The sequence below is a fragment of the Cololabis saira genome, chromosome 20 (assembly GCF_033807715.1).
Source record: "Cololabis saira isolate AMF1-May2022 chromosome 20, fColSai1.1, whole genome shotgun sequence".
NCBI lineage: Eukaryota > Metazoa > Chordata > Actinopteri > Beloniformes > Belonidae > Cololabis > Cololabis saira.
This window is the reverse complement of record NC_084606.1, coordinates 26,395,936-26,417,341: the sequence shown is the minus strand read 5'-3', so window position 1 is coordinate 26,417,341 and position 21,406 is coordinate 26,395,936. Positions and strand designations below refer to the sequence as shown.

At 40.4% G+C, this 21,406-nt stretch overlaps 2 protein-coding genes across 6 annotated transcripts; both read right to left on the bottom strand.

The window, feature by feature from the left end:
- Window positions 1-592: 592 nt before the first annotated feature.
- On the bottom strand, window positions 593-8,002 carry LOC133420494 (carbohydrate sulfotransferase 12-like). Its single transcript, XM_061710187.1, has 6 exons — window positions 7,888-8,002; window positions 4,099-4,268; window positions 2,000-2,200; window positions 1,385-1,528; window positions 1,000-1,313; window positions 593-864 (listed from the first exon to the last, which is right to left on the bottom strand). Exons 1-6 carry the CDS (start codon window positions 8,000-8,002, stop codon window positions 624-626), a joined length of 1,185 nt encoding a protein of 394 aa, XP_061566171.1. The 3' UTR covers window positions 593-623.
- Window positions 8,003-11,152: 3,150 nt separating this feature from the next.
- Window positions 11,153-17,761, bottom strand: LOC133420661 (carbohydrate sulfotransferase 12-like). 5 transcript variants are annotated; one of them, XM_061710421.1, is made up of 6 exons: window positions 17,486-17,597; window positions 17,307-17,332; window positions 15,608-15,783; window positions 13,295-13,438; window positions 12,913-13,220; window positions 11,153-12,793 (listed from the first exon to the last, which is right to left on the bottom strand). In XM_061710421.1, the coding sequence occupies exons 3-6, from the start codon at window positions 15,698-15,700 to the stop codon at window positions 12,553-12,555; spliced, it is 786 nt and encodes a 261-aa protein (XP_061566405.1). In that variant the 5' UTR covers window positions 15,701-15,783; window positions 17,307-17,332; window positions 17,486-17,597; the 3' UTR covers window positions 11,153-12,552. The 5 variants fall into 5 exon arrangements, with proteins under 5 accessions (XP_061566405.1, XP_061566406.1, XP_061566404.1 ...); XM_061710422.1 differs by having other exon boundaries at window positions 17,409-17,523; XM_061710420.1 differs by lacking the exon at window positions 15,608-15,783 and having other exon boundaries at window positions 17,486-17,761.
- Between the last annotated feature and the right edge of the window lie 3,645 nt (window positions 17,762-21,406).

The following is a 21,406-nucleotide window of genomic DNA, read 5'->3' as shown; positions in this document are numbered from 1 at the left end:
TATTGCATTGAGGTGTGGAAAATGTACAGATTTCAAACTAAGTGTTAAATGTCTGTCTTGAAGTGGACCAAACCTGTAAACAATACCATCCTTGAAACTTGAGTAAATCGTCTACACCCTCTTGACATTCAGCTGTGAGCAAGTGCACCTGAAATGCATGGATCAAGTCTCAGCTACCTCTCACATGGAATTGAATCACACTGTAAATCCCCCATTGTCTGTAGAGTTTCTTGCCAAGAATTAGACTGTAATAGAGCTGTGGATTATATAAATATACTCAAAACATTTTCTGTAGGTGCATTCCTCAAATTTAAACATTACTTTGTTTGATTGTTAAGCTCAGAAAATACAGAAATAAGACCAATTTAAAGCAGTTTCTTTTCTTGAATGCAAATACAATGAAAAAAATGACAGAAATGTTCATCTCATGTGTGCCCAAATCCCTGACAAAAAGACGAATCATTCTATTTCTTAAACATTTTTTAAATGAAAAGACGCCTCTACTTGCATATATAATACACCACACAAGAGCCGTTCTTGAAACAGTTGCACAGCTGCTCTTTGCTGCTCAGAATGACATCAGATGTGGACATGAATAATGAAGTTATTTTGATTTCCTGAACTCAAACATCAAGCAGTTCATTTGGCCTTTTGTAGCCAAAAAGATTAAAGTCTCTCTTATAAATCTTGTACAGCCTCCTCCTGTCCTGCAGGGGTACTGTTTTAAACCAGTTTGTGACGGAATCAGGAGACGTCATATTTTCATAGGAGGGAGGAAACTTGATGTAGTGCTCCAGGTTTAAGATCTTCAGCAGCTCTTGAGCATCCTCCTGAAGAGTCTCCTGGTGTCCAATAAAATCATACCTGCAAGAAAAAAGCAAACAAACCTAACTTTTGTCTATACTTAAAGTCTAAAGTTATTTGAGAGCATGTTTCATCACATTGTTTAATGCCAGTGGACTCGAGATGTAGAAGATCCAAAAAAAAAAAAGGTCTTACTGTATGAGGCAGGGGTGGCACAGACGATACATCTGCCTCCAGTGGGGCTCGAAGGCCTGATTCCATTCTGTTTTTGGGTCCAGTAGGTACCGAATGAAGCTGTAAAATGAGGGGTACACGCCTGATGCAAACGCCTCGCCCACTGTCTTTGGCAGATTAGCCTGGTTGCCATAAACCCTCATTATAAGCTTTGCATAATACTGATAGAAGTACTCATTTTCTTTGTTGTGCTGGAACTTGTCCCGGTAGGCAGAGATGAGACGGACAAATGGGTCACGGACAAACAAGAACTTGGTATAATGCTTAAGTTTCACCTGCAGAGCAAATTAGATAACGTCAGCCCTCTATTTGTGACTTTCAGGAATGCACAAATGTAAGAACTGACCTCGATCTCTGTTTTTTGAAAGCGGCTCAGGAGGGGGAACATGTTCGGGGTGTGGACAAACTCCCTATCGATGGATGCAGGGTCAGGATATGGCTCACTGTGTCTAAGGACAAACATGACCCTCTTCCAGTTGCTACAGGCCACCTGTATTCAAGATACAGAAGAGTCTGCATGCTGGTTTGCGAAGAAGTTGTGGCACCACTGATGTGGCTTTAAACTTTTCAAAAAGCATATGCAATAAAGTGCTTTCAGGGAAAAAAACAACAATGTAATCGATATCAATAATCGACCTGCTAATATGAGGGTGTGTCGGTGTATTTAACCATGCGACAGAAAGCCAGCATATCCAGGCACAGAGACATGGCCAAAATGACCCAGCACTCATACACCAAGACACGCCCACATACAGGCTGATCAACACACACCTAAACCCATACAGGACAAGCATGGCTCAAATTAGAAGAGGAGGAAACTTAACATTCAGCTCAACTTCAGCAACCTTTACAGCGATGAGGTAAGAACAATCGGCAGCCACGTTTCCTTAGCAAGGCTACGTTTTACAATCATATAAAATAAACAGTGTAACATGAGAGAGAAGGATGGCAGGTACGTTACCTTAGGGATGTAACAGTAGATGATGCCATGTTTGTCATCCACAATGAGATTCTGAAATTCCCAGCGACTCATGTTTTCTAAACTGCGATTCATTTCAGAAAATGTCTCTTTGTCTGCGTGACACACTTCTTTTAACTGCTGCTTCCTTTGTTCCTGTCGCAGATGGACGCTCTCGGCTGTTGTGATGATAGGAATGAAATACTTTTTTGGAAAACAAAAATCGGTCAAAAATGAGTAAGAATAAAATTATGAGTTTTGAATTATGTTGTAAAGTTGCATTTCTCAAGAGGGAAAGCACACATTAGGTTAAAAGTGACACAGCAACCCCCTACTTAGCAAACGTTAAAAAGTGTGACATTAAATGTAATCTAAGATTGCTCAAAAGCGATATCAGGGGTGATTGGAGAACCTTTACATTTCAGTTTACATTTCATATAGGCTATCTATATATATATATATATATATATATATATATAACTATTTATATTTAAAAGTAAACACACAGACACACAAATATACCTCTCTTTTCTTGAGACATACTGCTTCTGTATGGTGACAGGAAAATAAAAAGCATAAAACCAACAAACAGGATGAACATCAGGAATCTTCTGAATACTGCCATGGCATCTGAAGGTTTGTGGCTGTGTCGCCCAGAGCTATTGAACTGAAAACAGGCAAAGAAAATACTAAAAACGGTACAAATACGTGTATGAATAGACTTCAAGTCTTTTATTCCCCTCAAGCCCTGCATGTTACTCCAAATTCATTACAGCTGACGAAGAAATAACTTCTTTTTTTTTTACCAAATCAGTATGAGATATACCAAAAGTTTAAGCCAGCATGATTATTTTGATCCTGATGTACATTGGTTTGTCATGAAACCTAAAGATTACTCTATCATCCCACTACTCACCCTTTAGCGAAGGTGTCCAGTAGCGTGTCTGATTCTCTTGATACTGCTCTACGCTTCACCGTCTGTGGTGGAGTGACTTGCAATATGATCCCTGAAGACAATACAAATATGAACATTATGGTAAAGATTGTTCATTGGGTCTTGTTATTCAGCCACACCTTAATAGAGTTAATAGAGGCTTCCCTGCACAACATGCATTTTATATTGAGTTCACAAGTTATCAAGTATCTATTTTGTTATATATAGAAAACGCTAATTTTAACTTCATAAATCTTGTTCTCGCTAGTTATTGTTTTTGTTGTTTGGCTTTCTTGAGATGATATTCTGTTGAGAAAAACTGTTTTCTTTCTTCTTGATCACTTTATGATTGTGTCGTTCTCTCGTTTAGTTGGTTTCTGGGTTGGCTGTGGTTTTCACTGGTTCAGATTGCCACCATTGCTGGGGTGTTGACAAATACACCCCTGATTGAATATTGTCCGGTATGCCTATTGGCTATTTAACCTCCCTATTTTCTAATTGCTATTAAAAGAGACCAGGTTGCATCATTTATCTCATTATTATTATCGTTTCTTCTGTTAGGGATAATGACCGAATGCATAACCATTGCCTTTGACAACACAAAGTAAAAAACTGAGGTAGATGCCATTGATACAGGTTTGTAGCTATTGCTAATTTGCAACCTTTGACCCTTTCCCATTTAAAATCAATTTAAAGCAAGGTTTACAGACATGTACAGGCTTATACTACATTACAGCTATTGAGAGTGTAGGTAATCCAACATATGGTAAGACATGTACAGTAAAATCAAACAAGATTAAAATAAAATATAACACTATGACTCACATTGTAACAAAGCCCATTTTCTAACTTGTATATTTGGAAATGTCTTAACTGTATTTATCTGCACAACAACATAGGTGATAGTAATAATCGCACATTGTACTTGAGTCACAATTCTAAATTCAAGATTCTTTATTGTCATTGTTCATATTTCATAACAACGAAATTACATGTGCCTCATCGCAGGTGCTACTCCTTATATAAAGTGCAAGTAAAAAAAGAAAAAGTATTTAATGCCCAGAAGATTTCTGTGTGATGGTGGTCAGATGTGTGTTGAGGAAGGTGATGGCTTTGGGGAAGAAACAGTTTTTTGAGTCTGTTTGTCCTGGTTCTGGTGCGCCCGTACCGTCTGCCAGAGGGGAGCAGGTCGGACAGGTGGTGGGCAGGAAGGGGGTTGTCTCTGGTGATGGACCGCGCTCAGCAGCTTCTGGCTGATGCCGTTCTTCCTGAGCACTCTCCAGAAGTGCAGACGCTGTTGTGCCTTCTTTGCCACAGCGTTGGTGTTTGCGGACAGGTCTGCGGAGATGGTGGTCCCCAGGAAGGTGAATGTGTAGGCTCTCTACCGACACTCCATTGAATTGAAATTTTTGAATTGAAATTTTATTTCAAACATGAAACAGTAGTGAATACAAAACAAAACAATAATAATAAATAATTAAAGCTGCAAGCGGCGATGAACGGGCCCTCGCACCCTTGTGCACGTTCAGGCGTGCTGCAGTGGAAGCGCTTGTATGACTTGCATGTAGATGTCTTCAGGCCTGGACATTTAGTGGATGACACCACCCACGACTCTCTATATCAAACCATTCAAAAGTTATGGCAGAAAGTAGGATCTATCAAATATCGACCAATCAGAAAAAGGGGCAGGGCTAATTCATGCCAATGAAGGGCAAATACTCAAAACCGAGTTCGATGACACCACCCACGACGTCTTTATGTCAAACCATTCAAAAGTTATGGCAGAAAGTAGAAACTATCAAATATGGACCAACCAGATGAAGTGGGGGCGCGCTTTTTGGCATCTATCGTCGCCATGGTAACGCTTTTGACTGAGAAAAGTAATGCACATCGTCGCAGGATCGAGACGCAAATTTTGATGTATAACACACCTGGGTGCACGTTACTGTTCGGGCGAAGAAGCGGTCGAAGAAATGGCATAAATTGCGCCAAAATTACACGATTCATTCAAAATGGCCGACTTCCTGTTCAGTTTCGGCCATGGCGCCAAGAGACTTTTCTTTAAGTTGTGACATGATACAGGTGTGTACCGATTTTCGTGCATGTACATCAAACCGTATTGTGGGGCTTGAAGAACAAAGTTTTCTAGGGGGCGCTGTTGAGCCATTAGGCTCAACATTGAATGAAAGGAATTGCATGTTTTTGGATTGATTTAAGTGTCCATGTCAAAGTTGTCTTCAACTTACCTGATGACGCGTTCAATCTTCTTTTAGTCTATCTCTCCTATGTGAAACTCTAATTGCGTATTGGACACTAGCAGACAATTCCTGGTGATTGGAGAAAGAATGTATTAAACTAATTTGCAATTTAAGTCTTTTCTTTGCTTACTCCTCCATTAATGTTCAATGTCACCAAAGTATTTTGTAAATATGAGATTAGATTAGTTAAAATATTTATGTTTTCCCGTTCTACTTCAGTAATCAATTTCTTATAGTGGTAGGTTTCTGCGGCGTGCAATGCCCTGACTATTTTATCTCTTAGTTCTTTAAAAGGAGGTATGTCAGTATGTGTTTTAGTTAGTAATTATTTACTTAGTCTGTTTATTTATTTAGATTATTTACAGTAAGTGCAAGGTCCTTCTTTCTCATCGTGGTAGAAAAAAAATCAGAGCCTGTTTGGATGAGGCCAACCGAATGTTTATTTTTCAAACGTATGTAGCGCCCTGCTGTTAATGATGTTGATGTTGTTTATTATGTTTTCAGTTTACAAATATTCAGTATATTTTGAAATACTGCCGGTTAAATTAGTCCCATGGTGAACTAAGTTTAAATTAATAGAGAGGAAAAAAATAAGTACCTTTCATTTGGGTAAGGTAGTAAAATGTCTGTGTGAATGTCTCATGATGTTTCTGGTTTTTTATTTGATTAGCCAGGTATCAGTCTGTTGTTTAGCCAATCGGTGCCTGTCAGAGATGGGTGTAAGCTACCTACCGGATTCGGAGGGGGGTGGGGCTAAGAAAAGACGAGAAAGAAGACGTTAAGGCCCTGACACACCAAGCCGACTGTCGGCCGTCGGGCCGTCGATGAGCGTCGGTGCGCTTCTGTCGGGCTAGTTTCCCCGGTGTGTCCCGCACGACGCCACAGGTCGGCCTCCCGTCAGGAGCTTTTCAGCCGATTCGACATGTTGAATCGGCGTCGTCGGCGTCGGCGGGTCCGTCAAACAGCTCACTCTGATTGGGTGTTCAGGTAGCGAATCAGTGCACGAGAAGAGAAACGGAAGTGACGAAAGTAAACAAACGGTGAAGGATAAGAGGACACGTAGGCTGTTTCCGAATTCGGACACTACCGCACTATATGCTACATACTGCAAAGTATGCACTGTATACTGCCTACTAAATGAACGATTCAGTACGCTGCTCCAGCAGACCGTTCACACAGCAGTGTGCTACAGTGTATCCCAGAATGCATTTCGCACCAAAACGTCAGCGAAAGATGAGATTTAATAGCAGACTAGAAGCTGTTTTAATTTCAGCTGTAGCGCTGTTAATATGCCACTTTATTACGTTTTAACATCTTTTCAGGCGTAAAAGTAACCGTTAAGATCCCCAAGCAAATATGCTTCCAAGTACTTTCAAAGATTTTTTTAAGACCAATTCACAAATTCATAACTATAATACCAGACAATTTGAGGATCTCCATTCTTCATTCAGTCATACCAATAACAGTCAGTTCTCCATCAAAGACAGAGGTGCCTCACTCTGGAATTCTCATATACGTATTGCAAAATCTTCACTGTCTATTAGTAGTTTTAAACAGAGATTGAAGACCAGCCTTATTGATCAAGCGTCTAGGGGTCCGTTTCACAAAGCAGGTTTAGTGAAAACTCTGAGTCTGTTAACCCTGAAATGAGGGAAACTCTGAGTTTTCCGTTTCACAAAGGGAGGTAACTCAAACCAGAGAAAGAGAGGTAACTCTAGCCTGTTTCACAAAGAGGGGTAACTTAAGCTCTCGGTCAGTTACCGTAGTAACAGACGCTCTGAACCTAACCTGGTCAAGAGTACCTGGCTGCAGGCAAGATGGCCGACAAGGGCGCCGCCATACTTCCATCTATACCGGAAGTCCATACCGGAAGTTGGTCACTTCGTTAATATATTATTTTTTTTTATTTATTTATTTTTTTTTAATTAACATTTGCAAACAGTACAATGATAACAAAACTTCACATTATGCAATTTAACGTTGAATTATAACATATAAAGAGTATTACTCAAATAAAAAACAAAACCAATGCATACCGGAGGTCCAGACCGGAAGTTCATACCGGAAGTTGGTCTTTTTTTTATTTTTATTTATTTATTTTTTAAATTAACATTTGCAAACAGTACAATGATAACAAAACTTCACATTATGCAATTTCACGTTGAATTTATTTTTTTTTATTTGCGGTGTGTCTAGTGCTTCCTTTGAGCCCGACCCAGCCCGACACAGGCGACGCAAGGCGACACAGCAGTCGGCCGACAGCGGGCAACGTCAGGTTGGTGTGTCCTCGGCTTTAGACTGGAGGCTGGTAACGGAGATGAGACGAGGAAAAAAAAGACGACAATGAAAAGTATTTGGAAGTTTTATGAGACCGTTTAAAGTTACTATGTTATTGATATCTTAAACCGGAGGGTCTGTTTTGAGTATTACTGGTACCCATTGAGTAAGTGAGCAAGTTCAGAGCTGTTATAGCCGGGAGAGTGAACTGAGTGTCCGAGACGCCATTATCGTGCGTGTAGAGCTAACGTTAGCCGCGTCTCGGCTAACTGGAAGGAGTGTGTGACGGAGAAATATTGTGCACCGAGTTTCCTGAGTGAGTATGAACATTTTTGATCGGGTAACAATATGGAAATTTATGAGAACGAACAGTGAGTTTATTAGTGTTTTAAAACTTTATGCTTAGTGTGTCTAAGACCTACATGCCTGCCTGCTGCTGATCTGCTGCTGCTGTAGAGGGCGCTCAGGATCCACGCTGTCGCCAGGGAGACTGCTGCTGCTGCATGGGGATGGGGCAGTAGGGCTCGTGGTTTTCATCACGTTTTTCCACCTTACTCCTCTGAGCGAGGGTTTGAGGGGACTACGGTTATTCGTGAGTACTGAGAAACACTTTCACAAGGATATGAGCTCTAACTCAACAAGCGCGCCAACAATATGGTACCATAATTGACTTGCAAAACCCCGGGTATTTATTTTCATTTTAGTTTGAGCTCAAGGGTCACCAGGTTAAAGTGAAGCCATATGTTTTTTTTGTGTAAATAAACACTTATTCCTGTTGAACGTGTTTGCAGTCATAAATGTTTATTTGAATGTGGTGTTATCAGGGCTGTAGTGTGTTAAAGCTATCTGCATGGGAGTGTTTATTATTATTATGTAGCGATAAGATCAGCTAACCAGGCCTCTCTGCATCCTAGTAAGAGTCATACGCTTTAGGGTTAAGTGGACCCAGTTAAACGTTCTTATTTTCGTGGACTCCCTCCAATTCAGCTCCCATGCTTGAGGTGTCATCAGGTATACAGGATTTTTCCGTGACTAAGCTGAAATAAAATAGAATTGGTTGGGAGGGCTACACTTACATTATTACAAGTATAATGAATGACTGTATTATGATTTAACTTTCAAAAACTAATTATATCGTGAATTTCACTCAAAAATTTGAAGCGAATCCTGTTTCAGCAGGCAGGCTGCTTTTGAATTATGCAAATGTCCCATGTGTTAAAGTGATCCTGTTTTTAAAGTACTTGTTCTGAAGGTATCAGAATTTTGTGAAAATAACAGACCACATAACTCAGTACCATTGCAAGGTGTTATGCCCCTTGTCTAGGGGAAACTAGACATAATATGAAGTGCACCTCTCCACGCTTCCAGTCCCAAGGAAAGACGTCTTGTTCAAGGGGAATCAAAGCAACAGAAAACAGTTTTCTTCCAAACTGAACATTACTTCAACCTAAAGAAACAAACATAACAGGTAAAAAACAACTCTTACTAGGAGTATACAATTTGGTCAATAATTCTGTCTAATAACAAAACAGACTGGTACAGTGTCATGAGTGGGAGGACTCAGTAGGGATCCATTGTGTTTCGAAGTAAGAGCCTGGTTCCTGCATCTGGGTCCTACTCATCTCTACCCTGACAAACATATTATCTTGAGCCAGATAAATATGTAAAAGCCACCAAGACAATTCCCCAATGCGTCAGCTAGCCTACTGTTAAAAGTGAACAGTGAAAAGGATCGCTCTCTTTTAATGTCTATTTTTGCATATTTTATTGAACATTTTAATTTTTTTGCATTCAGTAACAAAATAGAAGAAAAGGGCAGATAAGAGGCTGTAGCAAACCAAAAAGAAGGCAAGCTAAGGCAAGGCAAGAAAGATTAAGGGTAATACCATATCATGGGGTCTGTCACTCTTCGTTACCTACATTTAACTTACCTGCATGACTTACTCATAAAGTAATCTTATGGCGCTTTTACATAAGTACCTACTCAGCGCGACTCGCCACGCCACCGTTTTGCACTTTTACACTAGGGGTGGAGGCGGGTGGAGGTGAAACGAGTAGACACTTTTTCTGTATCTATTCTGCCGAGGTTCTAAGGGCTGAGTCGGCTGTATCTGACGTCACCACAATACACGCCACCGATTGGTCGGGGGGTTGGGAGTCAGACGTCTGAGTCAGGAAGCGGGAATCAGCGCAAGAGCGGCTCGCAGCGATTTTATTCTACAGGCAATGGCAGCGCAAACGTCTGTTTCATGATCCAACTCTGAGGTGCAGATGTTCATAAACCTGGTGGCTGAGGAGAGAATTAAAAAGGGATCTAGACGGGCGATAAGGAACGACCAGATCTACCAGGAGCTCTGTCACTTCATAGCTGCTCGCGGCTCCAGCTGACTTTTCATCAGCGCCGAGACAAACAAACAAAAAAAAAGCGTCGCCGCTTGAAGCTTCTTTCACTCTCATTTTTTAACTTGATATCGAACACAAGTCACAGACCAAGTAGCACATATATCATCTCCTCCAGGTTCTACATCTTTAGTGTTGTTGTCTTCTCCATTTAGATCACACAATCAAATACGTCACAGCAGCTTCGCTCCAACCTCCTACTTCTCATCTGGGTGTCTAAAAACAAACGAGGACAAGGCGAGTGGAGGCGAGACGAGTCGCGCTGAGTAGATACTAGTATAAAAGCGCCATTATTCACATCTTTCTGCACCCGCATTATGTATCAGATGGATGAATTATGGTTTTATCAGAAAAGTCACTCCACTGCCACCGGGAGAGATCACTGTTGCAGTTTTCCTCTCCTCTGGGATGGCTGGAGTGCTACCTGCACATACCTGCTACACACACATTCAGCAGCTGTGTTGATAAGATAAGCTTTATTTGTCACAATGATGGTTATATATATATATATATATAGTACAATTTACAGTGAAATGCATTTTGTAACTGCAGCCAATAGTAAAACAAAGCACACAAATTAACACTCATCTGAAAGACATTCTCAATATAAGTGCTTCATCACCGACAATGTCATTTAAAAATGGGCACACCATTGTGAAGGACGACACGTGTTTGGAGCTACTTATATGACTTGATTTGATGACAACCCTTTTTTCTTCTTTATCAGTCATTTCTCCAATCCCTTCAACACATGGATAGTCTCTTAAAGATCTTTCTGACAACAGCATCTTCAGAACAGTAACAATGCCCACATGGATAATTGTAAAATTGATTATGATAACCGTCGCAATATTAAAATAATAATAGTACTTGACTGAATGTCAAAATTAATCAGTGGCTGATTTAAAAAGAAATCCAAAACAGACAAAATAAAATGGGAATCATGAAATCATGAAATTCATGGAATCATATCCTAGTTTTATGAAACAGTCCTCTGAAATATACGTGCTTTTAACAACATGTACTGTACGTGTACAAATCATCGAGACTTTCTCCTTTATGAGAGCGATCACTCAGTATTCGTCTTCAGCCAACATAAACACTGGTCTGATGGTAGAGGTGAGAACAGCAGGTGTTTGCCGTGTGAGCTGGATTATATAGTGTTTATGATAGAATGGAGAAACATTATGCGAAGCCTTAATCCGGGTCTAATCTAATATAGTCCTAGCTTGTGCTGAAAATAATGAGGAAAACCTCCACATAAAAAAAAGAATGCATATTCATCGGTTAATTTCGTAACTACATCTTTATTACACAATTATATAAAAGAGAACGTTTTAATGAAGTAAGAAGCTTTGTATGATCACATATGATAAACTTATAATGATTAACTTTTTACAGGTTGGACAGTAGTTATAATTGCCCTGTATGATTTACAGGATATCTGAAATGTCTTTATGAACCACCTCACAGCAAGTACATCTACATTTTATATTTCTGGAAAACAGAAATATGTGAAATATGCATATGTTGTATTCATGTACTCTGCTTTCCAAAACTGTTCAGTCACGATGCTGTAATGAGCCGGTTTTATGGTTCTGTTTGTTCTGTTTTTAGCCTTTAGCTTTCAATCCTGGGACCTGTTTATGTATGAGGTTAGTGATAAAAAAAATAAGGCACAGCTTGACATTCATAACCAACCAAATCAGGAAAAACAAGATTATAGTTATTGTCAGTCTAAGTAGGAGATTGTCAGACTAACGATGGCTTAGCAGCTGATGTTTACAGTAAGGAATGGACACTGTGCATGCATTTAAAAACTTTAGGTTTTTCCTGGGAAACCAACCTTCCTCTCTGATGTTTGGAAGCCGAGGCGGTTTGTTCATTAGGGTGAGGTGATCGGACACCGCGCCACGTAAAACAAGAGTCAAGAGGGGAGGAGGCACACAGACCGCACCATCGCCATGGTCTTCACTCTTATCCACACCTTCATCTTTAGATATGGCATCTCAAGAGCATCACATCAGTTGCCAAGTAGTCTCAATTTATCAAAATTAAGATGTTCCTTCGAGGCTCAAAAACACTTTTTTTTTAAACTATGAAAGTAGTCGAATTGTGCTCAAACCAAAGCGACATTTGGAGAAAAACTGTTTTTAAGAGCTTTTTTGGGGATGCAGGAGTTTGCTGAAGGTCCGCATACATTCTTGGGCCTTTTGTCTCGTTGCATTAACACAGCAGAAAAGTACACTGAGGTAGAAAGCAGGTAATTCTTCTTAAACTAAAATGTTTTAAAACATATATAGGTCAAAGTTTCTTCAAGCTAAATAGATCCATTTAATATAATGTAATAGGTCAGTCATTTTCGGTGTTGTAATGAAATGGACATCTACTTAGGTGATCATCCTGGTTCTCTTCAAACTTATCCACCCCTGTGACCCAATGGTTTAGTGACATTTATGAAATTATGTGTAAAGCCATCACCTAAAGCCAGCATCTTTATTTCCTTTCTTTTTCAACTCTTCAGAATACATTTCTTTTGTTATTTTCATGTGATTACTATTTGGGTAAAATGGCCAGCACTATTTAGAACTTCCAGAACTCACATCTTCTCATCTAATCACAACTCCACTCTTCACGATTCATAATCTACAACGTCTTCCAGGTGCAAACTGTTTAAAGCTTTCATCTCAACCATCGAGCAGTTCATATGGCCTTCGGTAGCCAAAAAGTTTAAAGTCCCTCTCATAAAGTTTGTACAGCCTCCTCCTGTCCTCCAGAGGAACCGTTCTGAACCAGTTCATGACAGAGTCGGGAGACGTCATGTTTACATACGAGGGAGGGAATTTAATGTCCTTGTGCAGCTTCAAGATCTCTAGAAGCTGCTGAGCATCTTCCTGAAGAGTCTCCTGGTGGCCAACAAAATCATACCTGGAAAGATAAACAAACCAAGCTTTTTTATCTAAATTATAGTTTTCCTTAAATAAGTTGTAGAACTGTTTCTTGTTTAATGACGGTGGAACCAGACAAACCAGAAAACATGTTCCTACTGTATGAGGCAGGGGTGACACAGGCGATGCATCTGCCTCCAGTGGGGCTCAAAGGGCACCTTCTTCTCGGTCTTTGGGTCCAGTAGGTACTGAATGAAGTTGTGAAATGAGGGGCGCAGACCTGATGCTAACGCCTCCTGGGCTGTCTTTGGTGGATTAGTTTCGTTACCATAGAGACGCAGAATGTCCCTGCCAAAAAGCTCATAGAAATATTGATTTTTTATTCCGAACTTGTCCCGGTAGGCAGAGATGAGACGGACAAATGGGTCACGGACAAACAGGAACTTGGTGTAATGCTTAAGCTTCACCTGCAGGAAAGATGACGACACATCAGATCGTCTATTGATTACAGGTGTGTACAGATGTGGCTGTATGAACTGACCTTAATCTCGGTTTTTGAAAAGCTGCTGAGGAGGGGGAACATGTTCGGAGTGTGGACTGAGACATTTTGGAGGGATGTGAGGTCAGGATATGGCTCACTCTGGTTAAGAACATACATCACACTCTTCCAGTGGGTACACGCCACCTGTAGAGGAGACACCAAACAGAGTCTACCGCCGTGCTGGTGCTTTGTGATGACGTAAAGTAGCTGACTGGCAAATTACGGGCCATTTCTTACAAATCTGTCGTGGTAAACTTTAACACAGACCATGGAGGAACCAGGCTCTCTTACACTAAAACAGAGTTAAATCCTAATGAATATTACTGCAAACATCTTTGTGGAGCAGATGTTAAGGAGATGAATCTGTGCTTCCGAGGGATGTCACAATAAAAAACCTGAGTTTTGCTTGTGAAGTCATTTTTTTAACAATTCATTCATGAAATGTAAGGACAGGAAGTTTGGGCCTGAACTCTGTATAGAACCAAATTGACACATGCTCTGGCATTCCTGGAAATGTTTGTAGTTTTGAAGTTGTTTTTTGTTTTGTTTTGTTTTCAGAAACTACTTAATGCTCCATCCCTGCGTATACGTTGTGTAAAAATGAGCACATCAAAGTTGTGTTTAATCATTGCCAGACTTTTGTTATGACCCCTGGATGTGTTTTTTTCCCAGCTCCTCGCCTTCTCTCCTCCTCTCCTGTATGCGCATGCGTGTAAGAGGGAATGGAAAATTACAATCAAAATTCACCTGTGGTGTTCAAAAGCTCTGGGGCCTCATCTATAAAGCTTGCTTGCGCACAAAAAGGGCTTGAAAGATGCGGAATCCACCTTCTACGCAAAGGCTGGGATCTAAAAAGAAAAAACTAACCGAAAAATCTGCTTATCTTTACGGCAACCCTGACCCTCCCGTAAGAATTTACTTAAGACACGGGGAACTGGCGACGCAGGCTGTGAGGTGGTGAAATGAAGCCAGATTCATGTCATAATCTTAATAATGTCATCACATATCACAAAATATATCAGACTTATAATAAGATAGCGCTGATCGTGTTCCTCTGTGTTTGAAACACAGCGTCAGTCAGGACCCTGCTGCTGCTGCAGCCGCGGTGACACGCCGGGAACCTCCTTCACCCACCGCTTTAGCACAGAACAAATGAGGGGCTTCGTAGAGCGTTTAGGGGCTCCACGGAGCCCCTCATTTCTTCCCTAAAGGGATACAGATTTTTTAATTTATATAATGAGTTTTACGCGCGCGTGAAACCTTTAGGTGCGGCCGGGTGTAAGCCTAAATTAGAATCCCGCGTTAAAACGACGCAGAGCCTACGCCGTAGGGTACGCGGTGACGCGCACCTACGCCGTAGGCTCTGCGTTGGTGACGCGGAACCATAAATCAGCCCTGAGCAGCTCTGAGGGGAGGCCGGAGAGGAGGAAGGGGAGCGGGGGGGTGAAGCGGGGCTGCGGGGCTGTTCTCGCATCGTCTTCAGGGTGTGTCGATGAGTTGCAATTAATGGCTGATCCTACCGTTAGTTTTTAAACTGGAAAAAGTGGGGGGGACAAAAACATGATTTTGAAAAGACGAGGGACATGTCCCCACTGTTGCGCCGGGGCACTCACGGTGTTCCGCGCAGCAACAGCGTGCTGCCACTCACTCGCTTTATTTTATAGCCTACTATTTATTTTTCTACTTTTACTGTGACCACAAAATACTGTAGTTTTACTGTCCTCAACCTCATCCTCAACATCTCGATCTCAGATCTCAGTGAAATTCAGTACGGTGGCTGGATACTTCTCATTCATCCTGAAGCCAAACAGGCTGCAGGAAGCCACTGCGCATGCTCAGCAGGCTCATTCATATGCAAAAACATACAATTTTTGGTATGAAGTGGGCGTGTAGAGGGCGGGATATGAGGCGGATTCAGCTGCGCAACCTTCCAGCTGGACTGAAATTTATGAAGCGAACATTGCACGCAAGATTGCGTGCACATGGTTTTATTGATCCAGATTTTTTTTTGCGCCCGGCATTTTCGGCTTTTGGGTGTACGTGCACTTTTAGTATGAATCCTACGCAGTCCATTTTAAATGAGGCCCCAGGTATTTTATTTTACGCCATATGTGCCAGCTCTATAATAGTACAAACAAAGATTCCTTTCCAATGATGTTTAAGAAAACCAGGTTTTTAAACCTTACAGAAACCAGAAAAACAAATATAAATGATCAGTCTTTGACAAAACAACACAACTAGAGGTGACATATCAGTACGCTGTATGTACATTTCACTTAGCAATCATAGAGAGAAGGATAGCGGATGCATTACCTTGGGAATGTAACAGTAGATGATGCCATGTTTGTCATCCACAATGAAATGCTTCAGTTCTCTGTGATCCATGTTTTCTAAATTTCGATTCATTGGAGTAAAAGCCTGTTTGTCACCATGACAGAGTTCTTTTAGCAGCTGCTTTCTTAGTTCCTGTCGCTGATGGATCTTCTCTGCTGTAATGATCGTAAAAAGGCATTAAAAAAAGGGTCTAAAATTACTAATATGTATATATATATATTAAGGCTGAGACTTTAGCGCGTTAATTTCGATTAATTAATTACAGAAAAAATAGCCCGCTAAAAAAAATAGCGCATTTTAATCGCATTCGTTTTTTCCCCTCGGAACGTTTCTCACGGGGCGACTTTCACACGGATGGCGCACCGACCAACCAGACCCCTTGAGAGAGAGGCTGCGTCCGAAATTGCATACTTCCACTATAATGATATTTACTGATATTTACTCAAAAGTGTGCCGAACTTAAGTATACTTTTTTAGTATATACTTTAGTATGGCATTTCGGACGCACCGAGAGAGTTATGACACTTACGTCGACTCCCATTGTAAGCTCCGCGGCGAGATCAAAGCGTTTTACAATTCTCTCTCAAGAGTTGTGCAACCAACGTGCATTGAGTATTACAGCGAAGTGCGGCCGTCGTCATAACACAAGCTAAGTTGTTACCACACACGTTAAAGATGAATGAAGTTGCAGACGAAAAGGGTCTCGTTGGTCCCGTGGATGGGAAATTTTGTTTAAAAAAACTGATGGATGGAAGCGTGCACTGTTTTCTAATGTGTTTCCATGTTTTGGAATGTACTTGAAACAGTTGAAAGTATTTTGTTATATTTAAGTGTTGTTTACAGAAGGTCCTTGACTATAGGCTACCTGTCTCATTCCATGTGCATACTGCATATATTTAATTTACTGCACTTTATAGCCAATTGCACTGATTTGTTCTTGGTGAAGCACCACCTTGATAAAAATAAACTGTTTCATAAATTGAACATACAGGACTGTCTCAGAAAATTTGAATATTGTGATTTTCTGTAATGCAATTACGAAAACAAAAATGTCATACATTCTGGATTCATTACAAATCAACTGAAATATTGCAAGCCTTTTATTATTTTAATATTGCTGATCATGGCTTACAGCTTAAGAATAATATATCAAATATCCTCTCAAAAAATTTGAATATTCTGGGAATCTTAATCTTAAACTGTAAACCATAATCAGCAATATTAAAATAATAAATGGCTTGCAATATTTTAGTTGATTTGTAATGAATCCAGAATGTATTAAATTTTTGTTTTTTTAATTGCATTACAGAAAATAAAGACCTTTATCACAATATTCTAATTTTCTGAGACAGTCCTGTATGTTTTCACTAGTCAATCATTCACTCGTATACAAAAATCCATTTGAAACAAACAAAAAAGGAAATCTCATTTGTCTCAGGTCTAAAATTGATATGTGATCAAATTGCGATTAATTAATTACAAAGCCTGTAATAAGTTGGTTTTCTGAACAGGAAATTAAATATTTGGGAAAAAGTGAATGTAATCTAATTAATTCCACAAGCAGAGGAGGGAATATTTCAAACACGAGGTAAACTGAGGATATCTGTTCTCAACAAAGAGCAGAATACTCTGAAAGTACAAAATAACAGCGGAGATTAAAACAAGAAAACAAACATACCTCTTTTTTCTTGAGACGTGTAGTTTCTGTAAGAAAACATTACATAAATCATAGATCCCAAAAATGCAATAAACTTGAATTTCCCGAATGCTCCCATGGCACCTGCAGTTTTGTGTCTGAGTCCCCCGGAGCTAATGAACCAGAGACATGCCTAGAAATACAAATAAGGGTATAATTACTTGTAAGGGTGAAGGGTGAAGTCTTTTGTCCTCTCCAGATCCCACAGACGTCACTCCAAAATCCACCATTTAACACAGACGTCACTCCAAAGTCCACCATTTAACACAGAGAGAGTTTTTTTTTTTTTTTTTTAATAAATGATTATAATATTAGGCACTCCAAATTGTTTCGATCCTCCTGTACAACATTTTTTCATAAAACCCAAACATTACACATATTCTATCACCCAACTACTAACTGTGCTGTGAAGGCACCATAAAATTGTACTAATCCCCACAGTCGAAAGTGTCATTACCTGTGATGAAATGACGGAAGTTAAAGTAGATGACATAAAAAATTATAACATGCTGTTAAATATTAACTTTCCAAAATGGTAGTTGAGGTTTTTTAATTCAGCCACAACCCCTTGAAAGACAGGTGAGATGCTTTTCATCTCAAGATCACGATTTCTTTATCTGTTTTACTCCCTCAATGGGGAAACTCAAGTGTTAGCAGCAGTACACTTAACATACACACACACACACACACACGCATGCGGGGAAAGGGGTAAAAAGGTAAAAAAAAGTAAAGATATAGCAAGCTAAGTTAGGATAAGTTCATTTTAACCTGATAACATTATATACATCAACTTATTTGTACAGTTTTTTTAAATTTTATTTCTTTCTTGAGATTAGTATGCTGTTGTAATATGATTGTATCAATCGATAGAGTGGTTGATTGCAGGATTTACTCTTATTTTCATTATTCAAAATCCCTCCCACATTCAGGTAAGGAGGATCTGAACTAAGACAAAGCATGCACTTTTAGTTCTGTCTGCTGTACGGAGTTCCAGTGGAACAGTGGTCTGCTTTGTAGTGCAGACGGTGGCTTCTGTCGGAATTGATGTGAATTATGTCACCAAATTTTTGTATTATAGCATCCAGATATATTTTTCCACTGATTTAAAGCGGCACTATGTAACTTTTCCACCTTAATATCATATTTCCAGAGTCATTGTGATGGTACATCAACTTACAACAGGTTTAATGAAACCTCTGTCATGGTCTGGGGGGGTCTGTATCGCCTTCACTGGCACTATGTAACTTTGAGGAGCATGGTAGGAACCCTGCCACACCCAAAAATTACAAATTTTTACGGCTTTGACTGCTTTACGGCATACGTCACTTCCCCCTCCTTCCCGATTCGTAGTCGAGATGAAAATGGGCGGGACGTGGAGCGCAGCTCCGCAGAAGCTGGTAACCCGTTGCTGTGTTGTAGCTGCAGCAGCTCCACACAACAGACGTGGGGAAAAGATCGCTAATGGTTTAACTTTTCACCGCTTTCCTGCTTGGAGGCAGAACCACGGATGCCAAGTATCTGATATAACAGAGTAAAAGAGTGAAAGAGTCGTCGGCTCGGTTGGATCGCGGCTGTAATGACCAAACATAAACTTCCACACAGTAAACCACAAACACTCACACAGACCGGGTCGGATCAAAAGGGTTTTATTCCCCACTTCTCCAGCTAAACGCAGTTGCTGGCCAGCTCTCTGTGGTACAATTAACCCCAATCTTCAGATAAAACTAGTTTGTTGAGGAAAAAATATTAACTCTTATTTGTAGCTGCAGAGGAAAAAAATAATCTCATGAGGAAAACAAAAATATTGCTCACGCCTCGGAGCCTCTTCAGCATAATATAGCAGTCAAAAAAAAAGAAAAGAGAAGTAAGAGTAATACAAAACATGTACTGTATGTTGTACTATTATACAAGTTTATTGAAACACATGGCGAGTCAAACATTTACCAAAGCAGCTGCCAAACACTCCTAAACAAGGTAGTAAGACGTGGGTTGTGCAGAACTGCGGCAGTAAATCCCTTCTAAAGAGTGGAGTTCTGACGAGGAGCTCCATTCTTTAGTAGGGATTTCATATGGATCCAAACTGTTAATTGTCAGGGTTTGACACTTACCCCCAGTTTTTGAGTTTCAGTTCTGTCCCTCCTGTTTCCCATTTGCCCTGATTGTGTCTGCACCTGTGTCTCGTTGTGTCTCGTTATCCCCTGTGTATATCTGGTCTTGTCATTTCTTTGTTCCCTGTCGGTCCGTACTGTTTCCTCCCTCTGTGTTTCCCATGTGGTTTGTAGTTTTTGATTCTTGTTCTTGGAGCTTTTGCCATCCTGCAAAGCAGCGCTTTTTGTTCTTGTTTTTGAAAATAAACCCTTTTTGTTGTGAACTCCTGGCTCCTGCTCTCCTGCATTTGGGTCCTTAACTAAATCGTACCACAACATTAAGAATCATTATTTTCTCCATATACTGCTCCCTGGCTTCCTTGTTTAAGGTATCCCGGTAAATTCCAGTTCCTTTCCAGCAGTTTAACATCTTTTTTTTGCGTTCCGTCTGTTCACTTGGTGAAACAGAAAAGCATCCCGTCTTCATTCACTATCAAAACAAATGCACGCGACGGGACAAGATCTTTCCGGCAGTACGCGCTGGTGCTCATGGGAAACGTAGTGTTCTTTCTGGTAAAGCACTACCGCTTTTGTCCAAAAGATGCCGCCAAACAAAAGCTGAAAGTTCCGTTGTGCTGCTTTTAGTTAAAAAAGGTAAAAACTTTGAAAATGTCTGCTAAGCAGACATGAATATGTTCCCTTTTAATTGATGGCTGAGTTTTTATAAAAGTGTAAAAACATGCCATTCAGCTGGAAATCAATCACCAGAGGGGTATTCCAGAAAGCAGGTTCAACAAACTCTGAGTCTAAACCTGAACTCTGAGTTGACTTACCCTGAGATAGGAAACTCTGAGTTTTCGGTTCCAGAACAGCGGATATGAGTTAGTTCAATCAACTCTGAGTTTGTTAATCTTGAGTTAAGCGCGTGCATGAGGAAAATAAAAAGCCATCATCAATGGAGCCCTGATACAACGATTCACCATGGCAACCGGCGACAACAAAAGATCCACATACTTTTCCTTTTTTTTTTTTTTTACTTTATTTAACATTTCAATTTACAAAATCCCTTTGAGGAAACATTAGTTTGCATCTGAAGATCCACATACTTCACGCCACTGGAGTTAGAAGTGTTAATACGTGCGTATGGCGAGTATGAGAGCATATTTTGGAAATAAAAAACACAGCTGCAGCAGCAAAGGAGAGACAATTGGCGTGGGAGAAAGTTGCTGCCCGAGTCATTGTGTAAGTTTGAATGCAGTATTCATTTAGCATTTAAGCACACTGTCTTATAATATTACAGATGAAAACAGTGGTGGAATGGTATTGAATGAAATTGTATTGTCATTTAGATCAGGGGAAAATGTAATTTTTTTTTTTTTTTTTTATACATTTATGGAATTATGGGGGGGAGAGCTGGTAGAGAGTTCAGCTTCCTAACGGCCTGGTGGACAAAGCTGTCCCTCAGCCTGCTGGTCCTAGCCTGAAGGCTCCTTAGTCTCCTTCCTGATGGCAGGATAGTGAAGCAGCTGTGGATGGGGTGGGTGATGTCCCTCGCGATCCTGAGGGCTATGTGGGTCAGACGTGTGCTGTAGATGTCATGGAGGGATGGAAGGGGGGCACCGATGATTTTTTCAGCTGCTCTCACTGTGCGCTGCAAAGTCTTACGGCAGAGTTCAGTGCAGCTGCCAAACCACACAGTGAGGCAACTGGTCAGGATGCTCTCAATTGTGCCGCGATAAAAAGAGAGCATGATGGGGGCTGGGGTTTTGACGCTCCTCAGTTTGCGGAGGAAGTAGAGGCGTTGTTGGGCTTTTTGTAAAGTGAAGTGGTGTTTCTGTTTCTCCTTTTAATTTTGAATCCATACATACCTCATATGTTAAAATTGGATAATCTAATCAAAAGTTGTAGCAGTTTACATATTTTACGGCGCCCCCTAGAGGCCATTTTTTATCTATGCGTTTGACACTCGGACTCAAATTGTTCTATAGACCCTAA

Excerpts from the sequence above, each read along its gene's own strand:
- LOC133420494 (XM_061710187.1), bottom strand. The coding sequence starts at position 8,002 with ATGAAAACCACGAGCCCTACTGCCCCATCCCCATGCAGCAGCAGCAGT. Across the intron at positions 4,269-7,887 it reads GATCAGCAGCAGGCAGGCAT|ACCTGTCCGCAAACACCAAC; the intron begins GTAGGTCTTAGA and ends CCATCTCCGCAG. Across the intron at positions 1,529-1,999 it reads TCTACTGTTACATCCCTAAG|GTGGCCTGTAGCAACTGGAA; the intron begins GTAACGTACCTG and ends TCTTGAATACAG.
- LOC133420661 (XM_061710419.1), bottom strand. The coding sequence starts at position 17,403 with ATGGGAGCATTCGGGAAATTCAAGTTTATTGCATTTTTGGGATCTATG. Across the intron at positions 13,439-15,607 it reads TCTACTGTTACATTCCCAAG|GTGGCGTGTACCCACTGGAA; the intron begins GTAATGCATCCG and ends TCTCCTCTACAG. Across the intron at positions 13,221-13,294 it reads TTTCAAAAACCGAGATTAAG|GTGAAGCTTAAGCATTACAC; the intron begins GTCAGTTCATAC and ends TCTTTCCTGCAG.